Below are 12,235 nucleotides of genomic sequence, written 5' to 3'. Positions count from 1 at the left end.
GATCGCTGGGCTAAGCGTCTCTAACCGAGTCTCATTATGGGAAACACTGTGTTGTTGCCACCGCTGGTGTTGCCGTTGGTCCAGTGCTGCATGCGGGATCATTAGTGACTTTTTCTTTTCTTTTCTTTCCTAAACTGGTGGAGGCACATAAATTAAAGCAAAAAAAAAAAAAAAAAAAAAAAAGTAAGTTCCAAAGTAAAGTTTGTGTTTGTGTAGAAGCAACATCTCGCTCCAGGTCACACTGCCACTGCTGTCCGAGTCTGAATTCATGTCTCATCAATGTTCCTATAAAAGTTAAATAGAAAGTAGGAAACTATTCGGAACCACAGAATAATAAGAACCGTCCTCCCACCACCTGCCTGCCATGCAGTGGCCTCTCGAGTCCCCAGGGAGGATTTTGCTGGCAACTGGAATCTTCCTTCATCTCCTTCTTATATTTATCCCATTTCATTTCTCCCAGGTTGTGTGCTTTTTAGGGAAGCAAGCCTCTCTCCTCCTCTTCCTCCTCTTCCTCCTCACTCTCCATCTCCTCCTTTGCCCACTTATCTTCTTCTCTTCCCCATCTTTCTCATTTTTTCTTTTCCTCCTTCCCATCCTACCCCTTTTTCACCCCACCACTCCCCCCTTTAGCTTATCATCCTCCCCCTGCTCCACCTCTTCCCCCTCCTCCCTCTCTCCAGTTTACAGGATGATGGATGTTGGCTTCCTGGTCTCTTCTATCTAATCTACTGTGTTTACCGTTAAAGTGTTTGTCGTGAAAGTGTGTTCTGACTTCAGTTCCTTTTTTCTTTTTGGTTTGAAAATGAATCGAGAAATTTTTCATCATCAGTGAGTCGGCAGTATTTTGACGTTGACCCTGTTTCTGAAATTATAATGACGCAGAAGACCTGCACGCCAATTTATCTTCAAAGATACGTGAATAAAACACTGAATAAAACACTTTTTTAAAATTAAAAATCTACTGGAGGTCTTCACAAGTCCAGAAATCTCTCTGCAATAAAAGTCAAATGCTCCTGATTTATTTAGCTTGTTCTGTGAAAGCTGGGATCCAGGAGGACAATGGGGTCATGGTGGAACCAGTGAGTCAAGCTGGTCTCGACAAAAGGAGCACGAATAATCTTCCAGGGTCTTAGATCATTTCTGTTGTAAGAACACATTTTCATTGCTGTGTTATTCATTTTCGGCCAGTTCCTGTGCAGTTGCAACACAGCCCGCATTGTAAAAAAAATCAACCTCCATATTCTCCTCCCTCCGCCAGGAAAATCAAGACCAACTACTTCATCGTGTCGCTGGCATTCGCCGACCTGCTGGTGTCGGTGCTGGTGATGCCCTTCGGCGCCATCGAGCTGGTGCACCAGCACTGGATCTACGGCGAGACCTTCTGCCTGGTGCGCACCTCGCTGGACGTGCTGCTGACCACCGCGTCCATCCTGCACCTGTGCTGCATCGCCCTGGACAGGTGAGAGTCGCGAGTCCCGCCGGCTGGATGGAACATTTCTGATTTTGCGTGGCAATAGTCAAGATTGACGCCTTCAAAGGAAGCAACGCGTCTTTCGAAACCTCTTGCCAGTTTCTATTTTCCCACTTCAGCCAATCAGCCGCCGTCTTCCCACCCGCCGTCCCAGAGGAATCACATCACGTCACCTTCCAACTCCGGCTTCCCTCCTCCGCTCACTGTAATTGCCTCGCTCTTTTTTGTTGGTTGCCTCTTTTTATGTTTCTCTCATGAACATTATTGTCTTGGAGACGTTTCATCTTCTCTTCTCCTGCTTCCTCTTCTTTCCTCTGGCGGTGACGTTAATAACCGGCTTCACCGCTCTGGTGTTTTTCCCACCGGCAGTCTTACCTGCGGGTGCGTTCAGGGGCTGCTCAGGAGTCTTCAGTCAGTGTTGCTGCCTCGCAGGGAGGCTGTTCAGAGTCTGATTCCCAGCTGTGTTTTGGGCAGCTTCATTTTCCCGGCTTCCCTCGGCGTTCCCTGGGGCCCCCGGAGTGTAAACGCACAGCGTCAGTTTCAATATGCCAGAGCTGTGATTAGCAAACCACTCACTCAGGGTCCCGCTCGGCTGTCTCACTGTGTAGGATGAGTGCTGACTACTCGATGGAGGGATGGATGGATTGTTGTGCAGTTGACAGATGGATGGCAGATAGACACATGGTTGCATGGAAGGATGGATGGAATACTGCCGGTTTATCCCTCAGGACTCTTCATTAGCCTTTTATCTAATTTATAGTGGCTTCGATGTTGGATTTAACCTGTTGCATCAACCTGTTCCACTAGGTTTTTCTTGAGTAATCCTGGTGTCGTATTCAGAAGTGTTCCCTGGTGAAAACCAGGCAGATGTAGAAAATGCTGGTAAAGAAGAAGAGCAACCACCTCAGTGGTCTAGTGGAACAGTGGCCACTCTGACTGAGAGGTTGTGGGTTTGATCCCCAGCTGGGTCATACCCACAACCTCTCACCAAAGTCACCAAAGACTGTAAAGAGGGGACCCATGGCCTCCTTGCTTGGCACTCAGTATTTGGGGGTTAGATAACCCAGCGAGTCCCAAGTGCAGCACAGCTGCCAAACACTGTTCCCTTATGGAATGGAATTTTCACATCCTCTGACATTTTGAGAACTGATGGGATTTTCACCTACTTAACAGTATTTGAAGTATTTCAAGCACGACACCATCCAGCAATCATCAAGTATTTTCTGTTTGTCTAGATTCACAGTCATCTACTGCAGCACTGGAGTTAATCCACGTTGGCGGGTTCTGGGCAGAGACGCATTTTTTATGTTGCACAATGGTGAACGTCGCCTGTGATGTTATTGTTCAGTTTGAGTGGAGCGGCGGCGGCGCCACCGACTCGTCGTTTCACTGCAACCAAGAGCCGGCGGCGCTGTTGCACCGCGTGAAGAAGTGACAGACGGACAGAGAGACTGTTGCTGTGCAGGATCGGATTAATGAAGTCAGTCACTCTGAGAATCTGGAGTCCAGGTTTGGTTCCTCGTGCATGACTGATGATTCCGCCGCAATCAGCTGCAAGCTCCACGGACGTCCACTGCAGGAAAGAAATTTTTCTCTTGACTGCAAAGTGTTTTGTTGGCAGCTGACTGACCCCAGACGTAGAGCCACTTCCGTCCCAACCCAGGGCTTTGGAACGAACGCTGCCAACTGAAGTTGAATGAATGTGGTGTCGGCTTTTTAATCAAGCGACTTGACTCCTCGCTAAATGTCGACTGGGCGGTGAGAGCGGAGCAGAACAGAACAGAAAGGTCAATATCAAAGCCAAACAAATTGATGCCAGATTGATTTTTGTACGGGAGGGTCCACACCTCAGGTCGGACCGACTGATCAAGGTCCGTAGATTCTGCACCATGGGCTTCGAGGGGGGAACTTTCGCCAACCACCGGCGAGACAGAAACTCTGAGGTCTTTGCGCTGCTGGGGACGGAGGCGCAAGCCGTTTTGCATTAGAGGTTCCGCGGTTCTGTAAACAACCTTCAGGAGGAGGACGTTTGGCTGTCGCTGCGGACCTGCAAGAGTTTCGTTTATATTGCGCCGAGAGGAAACTCGACTGCACCGCGGTAAACATGACAAAATTAGGCTCCGATTCACAAAGGCGAGCAAAACATGAACATCTCAATATCAGCACTGGGGAATGTGAGTGGACTGGGCAGTAAAGAAGACAGAACGCTGGCAAAGCACACCAAGAGAGTCTGCTGGAAGTTTATATTTGATGCGTTCAAACTACTTTGTGTTGAGGATGAAGGATTCGTCGATTTGTGCCAGTGTTGTGTCTGAGGTTGGTCCAGGTTTAGGAACCACAGCCGCTCCTCCAGGTTTAGGTCTGAAACAACAGGTTTTGGGGTGGTTTGAAGCTGAAAATATGTCTGAGTCGCCTCACATCCACTGGTGTCTGTGTCGGAGATAAAAGTCCTTCTTTATTTTCACAGCCCTAATGTAACATGTAAGATTTTAGATTTTATTCGTTGACGTTGGAGGGAGATTAAAAGATTAGGAAGCGTCTTTCTTCGAGCGGTGTTTGTAGACTTCAAAAAAACGTCCAACTTAAGTTTTTGTGAATTTTAAACCTCTCAACTGTTCAATGCATGTACATCAGCATTCGTGAGACCCTGTGGGCGTCCCCAGAGCGATGGTTCCTCGCCGCCACTTTCATTCTAATTTCATTTCATTTCCTCCGAACCGCTAACATGGAAAGACTCCAGGAGGAGGACAAAAGCTTCCCTGGAAACCAGGCTTTGGACTTTTTAGTGACAGAGAGTCTCAACAATCCTGCATCTGCTGACCTTATGGAGCCCGGAGACAAGAGGTGGAACCATCATTTCTAATCAGCGAGTTATGGGTTTGTCAGAAAGGCTTTTTCCATGTCCCTCCATTAAGTCAGAGCACTTGGATTAGGAAAGTTTATAAGTGGACAAAGACCTTGCGCAAGTGAAGCTTTGACTGTTTCAACTGCTCCTTGAAACTTTACACTGGAGGAGCAAATCTACAAAAAAAAAAAAGTCTGAAAACCGTTGTTGTTTGTCACTGAGAAATAAGTATTCCTTACAGTTTGGTCCCAACCAGCTGACAGCGACGCTGAGAGAAATACGTGGTACCAGCATCCTAGAGATTAAAAAAAAGAAACGAGACAAAAGACAGGAAACAAACAAAAAGTGGAAACATCTGCGGAGCAGAGAGGAGAGTAAACACAAGCGGAAACAATACTCAACCTAAACAAAGTCTGAAAATGAAGGGAGACCCACTCAAAACAAAGGTCGCTAAACTCTGGCCAAGTTGTAGCTCGGCGTAAATATGTTTGGATCGTGTCGTCTTCGCTCTCTTGCTCTCCCCCTGCTGCTGTCAAACATTGTCGTCGTCCTTTAATATCTGGAAAAATACTTTCTGACCCCAATAATGACGCTCCGCCAAGTTGCTGACGGAGCGTGACAGAAACACAATGTGGCAGAAATAAACACACACACACACACACACACACACACACACACACACACACACACACACACACGCACACACACACACGCACAAAAATCCATCCGTCATGATTGTTTCTCCAGAGCACCAAGTGATTACTTTAATGGTTTTGTACCTGATTTTGCTCCCACCAGGCGTCTCCTCACTGACACATTTCACTTCCACTATTTTCAGTCAATGCAGACACACGTATACATATCTATATATATATAGATATATATAGATATGTATATATCTTGTTTTTATGAAAGGGTCTGCAGGAATGCACCAAGTCACTCCCTGTATTGTCAGACCGATAGAATAACAATAACTTTAATTTGGTGGGGGGAAAAAAAACAAAATTAAATTTTCACATTTGTTAGTTCCAGTTTGTTCCCATTAGTTATTTGCAGCTGAGGAATTATTGACGGCAACAACAGCTGCCAGTATTCAAATACTCTTTTTTTTTTTTTTTCTTGAATTGTGCTGCATTGTTCAAATCATAAGTAACAATAAAAAAAAAAAAATACAATCTACACCTTCAGTTCGTCTATGTTTCCAAGCTGAAATTCAGATTTTTGATGATGTCGTTCAGATAAAAACCCTAAATCCTTCTTGGTCCCGCTGAAGGACGTCGGCAGTCCCGGTCAGCTCTGACAGCTCTGACCAACTTTTGATTGTCGTGGCTTTTAAAAACACGCTGTCCGTGGCTTGAAGATTGGAGTTTCCTGTTCGGCCTCGCCCGCTGCGGTGGATTCCCGTCCCTGGGCACATGTGGTTGGAGCATGATGATCACCACCCGTGCTGTCAGTCAGACTTCCTGTCTGCCGATTGGGTGTGCGAAGCCGTCACGGCCGAGGCCGCCGGTCACGTCGGTGTCAAGCTGACAGCAGAAGGCGGCAAAACGATCGGATTGTCAAAAAGCAAATGGCGAGCTAAGAGTGGGGGGCTAAGACGGCGGCGGAAAGACGCATCCTGTCGCCTTCGGGCCTCTCGCTCGGCTGACGGACGGCTCCCGCCCGTGTCAGTGACAAAAGAGGCGGCACAAAGGAGGTTGAATGTTTGCTGAAAAGGCGGAGGAAACAGCGGAAGAAAGGACCGAAAGTGAGAGAACAGCTGCGGGATAAAGATCCCCCATTCATCCATCGCAAGCTGAAAAGAGGCGGGATGGAAATGAATTGCGACGGCTAAATATAGCCCGCGCCGCCACGAGGAGGATGCGCCGACACAAAGGCATTGTGGGGAGCGGGAGAACGTCGGAACACAAACGGAAACAGAGGGAAATGGAGCCTGCAAGCCGCAAACTGGAAGGAAGAAATCCCTCTGAAGAGTTTCTGAAGCAGGCTAAACATGCCGGGCCGTAAAGTCATCGAAGGAATCCAAAATCCACAGCGACAGCGTTCGAGTCTAGCGCCCCCTGTGGGCTTTAAACTTTCACAAAACATGCCAGCTGCGCAGGCAGCAGAACTTCATCGGAACCTGGAAAGAAAAAGGAATTATCAGACTTCTCACATGGGATTTACTGTGGTGTTGGATTTAAACTTGCAGCTCGAAGCAAAAGTTGGATTTTCTTCTTGAGTTTTTTTTGTTTTTGTGTGTTTATGTGAGACGTCCACCCTTACAAACGTTGTGACGTGGAAACTCTCACAGACCATCAACTTCTTTTGGATGTTTTGGAGAAATGTGTTTTGGTTTTGGTTTTCAGCTTTTGGTTTTCTGCTCTGTTAAAACCACCTCCGTCTGTTTGCTCCAGTGAGGCCGAGACCTCTACCGGTGATTTAGGAGCGATATTAAACACCCAACAGCCAGCGGCGAGCTGAGTGAGTGACGTGAGGAGCGCCGGCGGGGCGCTCGCCTCCTCCAGGAGGAAAACACAACCCTGCGTCTGATCCTCGGGCTTCTGCCATCGATTCTTCAGCGGAAAAAAGAAGAGTGAAGAAGTCGGTCTCTGTGAACATTCGCACCGTATTGATTCCTCAGAATAAGGCTCCTGAGGTGCACCGGGGAACTTTTGTTGGTTTTGATTGGACTGAGACAACTGCAGGCAACAGGAACCTCAGGAACCTCATGAACCTCAGGAACCTCATTGACTTCCACCGATAACTTGCACTTCCTGTCAGTGACGTCAGAAAACTTCAGACGCTGGCTCACGAAGCCCCTTGTGACATCAGCAGAAGCAGTGCATGCTCCCCTCAGCGGCCCGATGTTGACTCCGCCTTCTTGAATTGCCTGAGTTCCGTTAACTCCTTTACTTTAACTTCAGTGTTTTGAGATTCATTCAATGAAGAGCTGAATACCGTGGGGCTTCAAAGACACTGATTTAGTTGTCACTTTCCTTTTGTTCGTTTTCAATTGACATTAAACCACATTTTTTTTCTACATATCCCACAATATATTTTTTTCTCCTATGAGGTGGCTCACCAAAACACTCCATCCATCTGCTGCTGCTCCGGCCCCTTCTGTCAAATTCTAGAACCCATTGTGGTCCACCAGTCAAAAAGTTTGCCCAGCAGGGCTTTAGACCCATCAAGATTTTTTCTTTTTTTTTCTTTTTTCTCAAAGCCTTCATCAACACACCACAGGTCACTGCACCCCAGGCAAAGCACGCGTCCGTGTTTGTGGCGCTGACTGGCGACGGCGGAACGTTCTTTGTGCTGTGACGTTACCTTGCTTGCGTGGCCTTGCCAGTATGAAAGGAGGCGCGAGGTCCAGGGGTCGAGCCGGGAATGAAGAAGCGCTTCGCCGACTGCCAGCCAGGGAGGAGGAAGAGGGGGAGGAGCGACAGAGCGACGGCGGCTGCGAGGGAGGAGGAGGACCTTCAGCATCCGTCGGCTGTAAATAAGGGCTTCTTTAAGAGACTCCCTGCATTCATCGTCCTTGATAAATGAAAGGCTGAACCCGGAGGAAACACTTCACTCCCCTCCGCCAGTTCTCCTCCATCACCAGCGGGTCAGAGGACGGCCGTGGAAAAGTCGCCGCTTTCTCACAACGGCAGGGGAAGAAAACCCCAAACATTTTCCATCTTCTCCCTGGTCTCTTGCGAGGGCGACAGCGCCAGTGTGTGTCGGAAACAGCAGGAGACCTTCGTTAGTCGGACCTTTGCTCTTCAAGGGTCCGCTTAGGACCGCTTTACCGCTGCGGATTTTTTTCTTATCAGTTCAAACACTCAAGGGGGTCTCTTGACCTTTCTTTTTAACGGCAACCACACACCTACACACACACACCTGTGAAAATGCCAGGCACTGTGCTTGGCTAATGAGGTGGAAAATCATGAGCAGCCAGTCGGGCTGAATCAGCTGGGACGATGCCCGTCTCGTCTCCAGGGCGAAGACGGAATGAGCTCGGGATCAGAGTCAGCGGGAAAGACTCAGCTGTCAGTCTTTCCTTCCAGCCTTTTGCAGAAAAGCTGAACCCATTGACTGAATAAAAAGGTGGGCGGAGCTTCCACTTTCAAAAAGGAGGCCAATACAAAAATGTCAAAAAACCTGCAGTCTATCATCTGACCAGCAGGTACCGCTGAAATGGTTTCAAAAAGGCTACAGATGACTGGTGTGGTCTGGTTTTGAGAGGATGGTAAAGCTGTGACTGTGGCTAAAATTTAGTAGCCAACTGTAGTCAGCCAGCGAGTTTACACTCATGCTCCAGTCATTGCTTATCTCTGGTACCGGGCAGGTGGTTGAACTTGCTTGAACTCCGCCTTGTTTTGTGACCCTTCACCAACAGCGCCGCTTCGTTTGTGTCACCGCTGACCCGTTGTTCAGCCTTTACTTTTCGCCACCCATAGTTCGCCATCTTCTGTAAAGGTCGAGTGTCATCTTGCATAATTCAAGATCTCAGTTCATGAGACTGGGAGGTTGTGGGTTTGATCCCTGGCTCTGGGTCATACCATCAGATCACCCACAGATTCCCAAGGCACCGCTGCTGCTCCTTCAGGCTCAAATGTGGAGAACAAATTCCACGTCCTTCGGGAGGTGACAATCACTGGGACTTTAACCTTTATGTAGAATATAGAAGAACCAGTGTATGGGTAGGGAAACCAAATTATGTTATTGTACTACAAGTATACACATTTATTCATTTACATATGCGCAGTATATTATGTTTTTACAAATATAAAAATCATAAACCAGGCCAAATTTTTACACACTGGTGGCGCTTTACATTTAAATGCAACAGCATCTGCTTTTTCACGTTTCATGCCCTCTGTGTTTTCTCCGTGACCGTTGCCTTCATCCCTGGTGGTTTGTGCGCAGGTACTACGCCATCTGCTGTCAGCCCCTGGTCTACCGCAACAAGATGACGCCCATGCGAGTGGCTCTGATGATTGGCGGCTGCTGGGTCATTCCCACCTTCATCTCCTTCCTGCCCATCATGCAGGGCTGGAACAGCATCGGCATTGACCACCTGGTGAGCGCCACCCTGTGGCTGTGTGTGTGTGTGTGTGTGTGTGTGTGTGTGTGTGTGTGTGTGTGTGCATGTGCTTGTGCTTGTGCATGTGTAGAACTTAGATTGGCTTAAACTTTCAACCTTGTGGAAATTTTCAAGATCCATCCTTGAAAAGCCACAACTGTATTTCAGCAGGTCAGAGTTGCGACAGGACCAATCCGTGTCCTTTATTCGACAAAGAGGCGGAGCTACAGCCAAGCTTTAGGCGTGAGAGGAAACTGCTGCTAGCTTGTGATGTGAACAGTGTCTCCTGTGCGTCAGCCTGGATGCTGCAGTGCGGCCAGTCTGAACAGCTTTGGTTTGCGTTTAGACACCACAGAAGAAGAATGGAAGGGAATACTGGAAATGTCTTCAGCTCAGCGTGGACGCTACAGTTTGACCACGACTGGACAACAATTCCTCTGTCTCTAACTGGCCGACTGTAGTTAAACTACAGAACGCCGGTGTCTGCCAAGTGTTGCTGCTCGCGCCAGTGGAAACTTGTACGTTGTAATGACTGCACTGTTGATAGTGAGACCCAAATGGTCCGTACTGAATACAATAATTGCCCACCGAGTAGCTTTTGAAGAGGTCTCCACTTTTCCCTCTCACAGATCAATCCAATAGATGTAAAAAGAAAAGAAAAGAAAAATCACTCTCCAAATGTAGTGTGTAGGGAGTTTTAGAGGAGGTGAAGCCATCATCATGTAATTTTGACCGACAGTAGAGCTGCAGATTTTCCCTTAAACATATGAGACGGGTTTACGAGAGTGAGCCGGGGAGGATGGAAACACTCGACACGGCTGCGGATGAGCTGTTCCTCTTTTCAGCGAGAACTCGGCGCCACCAGAAGATTTACGCTCCTCGAGTCTGTTGAAGGCCAGAGAGAGCGAGGCCTCCCTCAGCCTCAGCAACAATTCATCTGTCAAGGCGTAAAGGTCACTGCACGCTCCCATTTCTGACCGTCTCTGACGAAAGGCGACCATTGTTCTGAAATCTTTGGTCGTGGCTCAACAAGCCTGCGATAAGATGCAGACAGCCAATAGAAATGCAGCAATGGCCGGCAATGATCACTGCAGCTTAGATAAACAGGCATGTATTGTAACGTTATCTCAGGTATGCATTTTTTTTATCCGTGTATTGACCGTCGGTTTTGATAAATACCACGGAACAGTTTCGCGATTGGGGGAGAAGAAATGAGAATACTGTACATACCTCCGACTCTTTCTGTGTAAGAGTCACGCAACGTTTGCCAAGCCAAGAATCCACAGTCCACACGCACATGAATACAACTCTAAAAATGTTTTTGAGCCTGAGTTCCTCTCCTCAGTTCTTCTCTTATTCGTTTCTACAGTGCGGGTTGATGGCGTCATTGCGCGCCGACGGTGTTTGATATTGATGTGCATCTTAGCCTGAGGTCATCGCCCCCTCTGCCAGCATCGAGCTTGATGAATAGCTAAGGTTTTCGAGGGTCTGTGTCTCACAGTGTGGTGTGCAAAACTGTGCACTCTGTGGGAGCCTTTAAATTGTTATTATAGTTCGGTTATTAAATCTGAAGGTTTTTAGTCCCTTGCAAAATCATTGACAAACAAAAAATATTGTGTGCTACGACGATGAAGATCAGAGCAAACAGCTCGACAATATAAATTCTGTCGTCATGAAATATAAAACAGTGCCGCTTCTTTTATCAACACAAAGAAGATTGGTGAGCTTTTTTCATGTCATTTAATATGTGCAAGAATATACATAGAGCGAGGGTCTTGCTCCCAGTTAGTTTCTCCCGCCTGATAGCGTGTTTCGTACTAAGGGTGACTGCTGCTGTCCTGAAACCAATGAAGAAGGAAGTAGACAAGGTATCCAGGGTTGTGTGCGCAGTCCAACGTAGTTCCCCTGGCAAGCTCGGGAGAGGGAGGGTGAGCGAAAGAGTGCTGCAATCTGAAATGCAACCACTCGATGTCTCCATTCCTTCTCAAAATTTCAAAATATTACAAACTTTACCTTTAAAAAAAATTTACTTTTAGGCCTGCTAAAAGATTCTGCACTATCAGCGCAAACACTGTTATTTCAATTGCGCTCTACCGTGTCCACGACGGGATCCGAGCTCGCGACTGCAGCCTGAAGCCGCGAAGACGTGGGCCTGTTTCCAGCGACGCCTCCCGGCTGACGCAGATCAGATCTGACTGATCTAACGAGCGACTCGCCGGCTCCCTGCCGAGATGAGATGTTAGCGGATGGAGGAGCGGGAACGGGACTTGGCTGTGATTTATGTGAAGATCTCGCCAATCCCTCAGGGGCCGCCTTCCGCCACGGAGGGGATGCAGGAATTTCAAGCAGGCTTATTGCGGAGTCCTGAGGCGTTCGCTGGTGGGGGTGGTGGTGCGGCGACCCTCGGACTTTCACAGATTGCACTGCCGTTTGGAAAGTATATATATATTTAATTCTACATGGCAACTGGTTTCCAGTGAAAAGGGGGAGCTGGCGGAGGATGGATTATTGTCAGAAAACACAGCGGGAGAGGATGACACTTCGTAGGAATCCTTCAAGGCTGAAATTTGTTGCACCAAGCCACAGTTAGCAGGAAATGAGTTTCAAGTGTCAGTCTCAGGGTTTGAATTGCTGATTTTATTCATCCTTTTTCTCATTATTGGTGCAAAAACACTGATGGAGGGTATTTTGCATGCATTTGAATCCCTTTAAGGTCAGTAATGCGAGCAATCAAGACTTGGTAATGGGAAAAAAAAAACCCTTCAATACATTTCAAGGGTTTCATGAAAGTGGAGTTTAAAGCCCTCAGGAGAGATCGTTCAGGCGCTTTGAACTGCTCTCACACGCAGTCCGGCTTCATTCAGCT

At 47.7% G+C, this 12,235-nt stretch overlaps 1 protein-coding gene across 3 annotated transcripts in view; it reads left to right on the top strand.

The window, feature by feature from the left end:
* Positions 1 to 12,235, top strand: part of htr4 (5-hydroxytryptamine receptor 4) — a 106,079-nt gene that overhangs the window by 64,493 nt on the left and 29,351 nt on the right. For all 3 annotated transcript variants that reach the window (XM_076048015.1, XM_076048016.1, XM_076048017.1), the window contains exons 4-5: positions 1,259 to 1,459; positions 9,213 to 9,366. In XM_076048015.1, the coding sequence (XP_075904130.1) occupies positions 1,259 to 1,459; positions 9,213 to 9,366 (355 nt within the window). The remainder of the gene's footprint in view (positions 1 to 1,258; positions 1,460 to 9,212; positions 9,367 to 12,235) is intronic.

Source organism: Nelusetta ayraudi, unplaced genomic scaffold (assembly GCF_046127955.1).
Source record: "Nelusetta ayraudi isolate G7.1 ecotype Tasmania unplaced genomic scaffold, CSIRO-AGI_Nayr_v1 ptg000097l, whole genome shotgun sequence".
NCBI classification, from domain to species: Eukaryota; Metazoa; Chordata; class Actinopteri; order Tetraodontiformes; family Monacanthidae; genus Nelusetta; species Nelusetta ayraudi.
The sequence above is the reverse complement of the archived record's forward strand: the minus strand, read 5'-3'. Positions and strand labels throughout refer to the sequence as shown.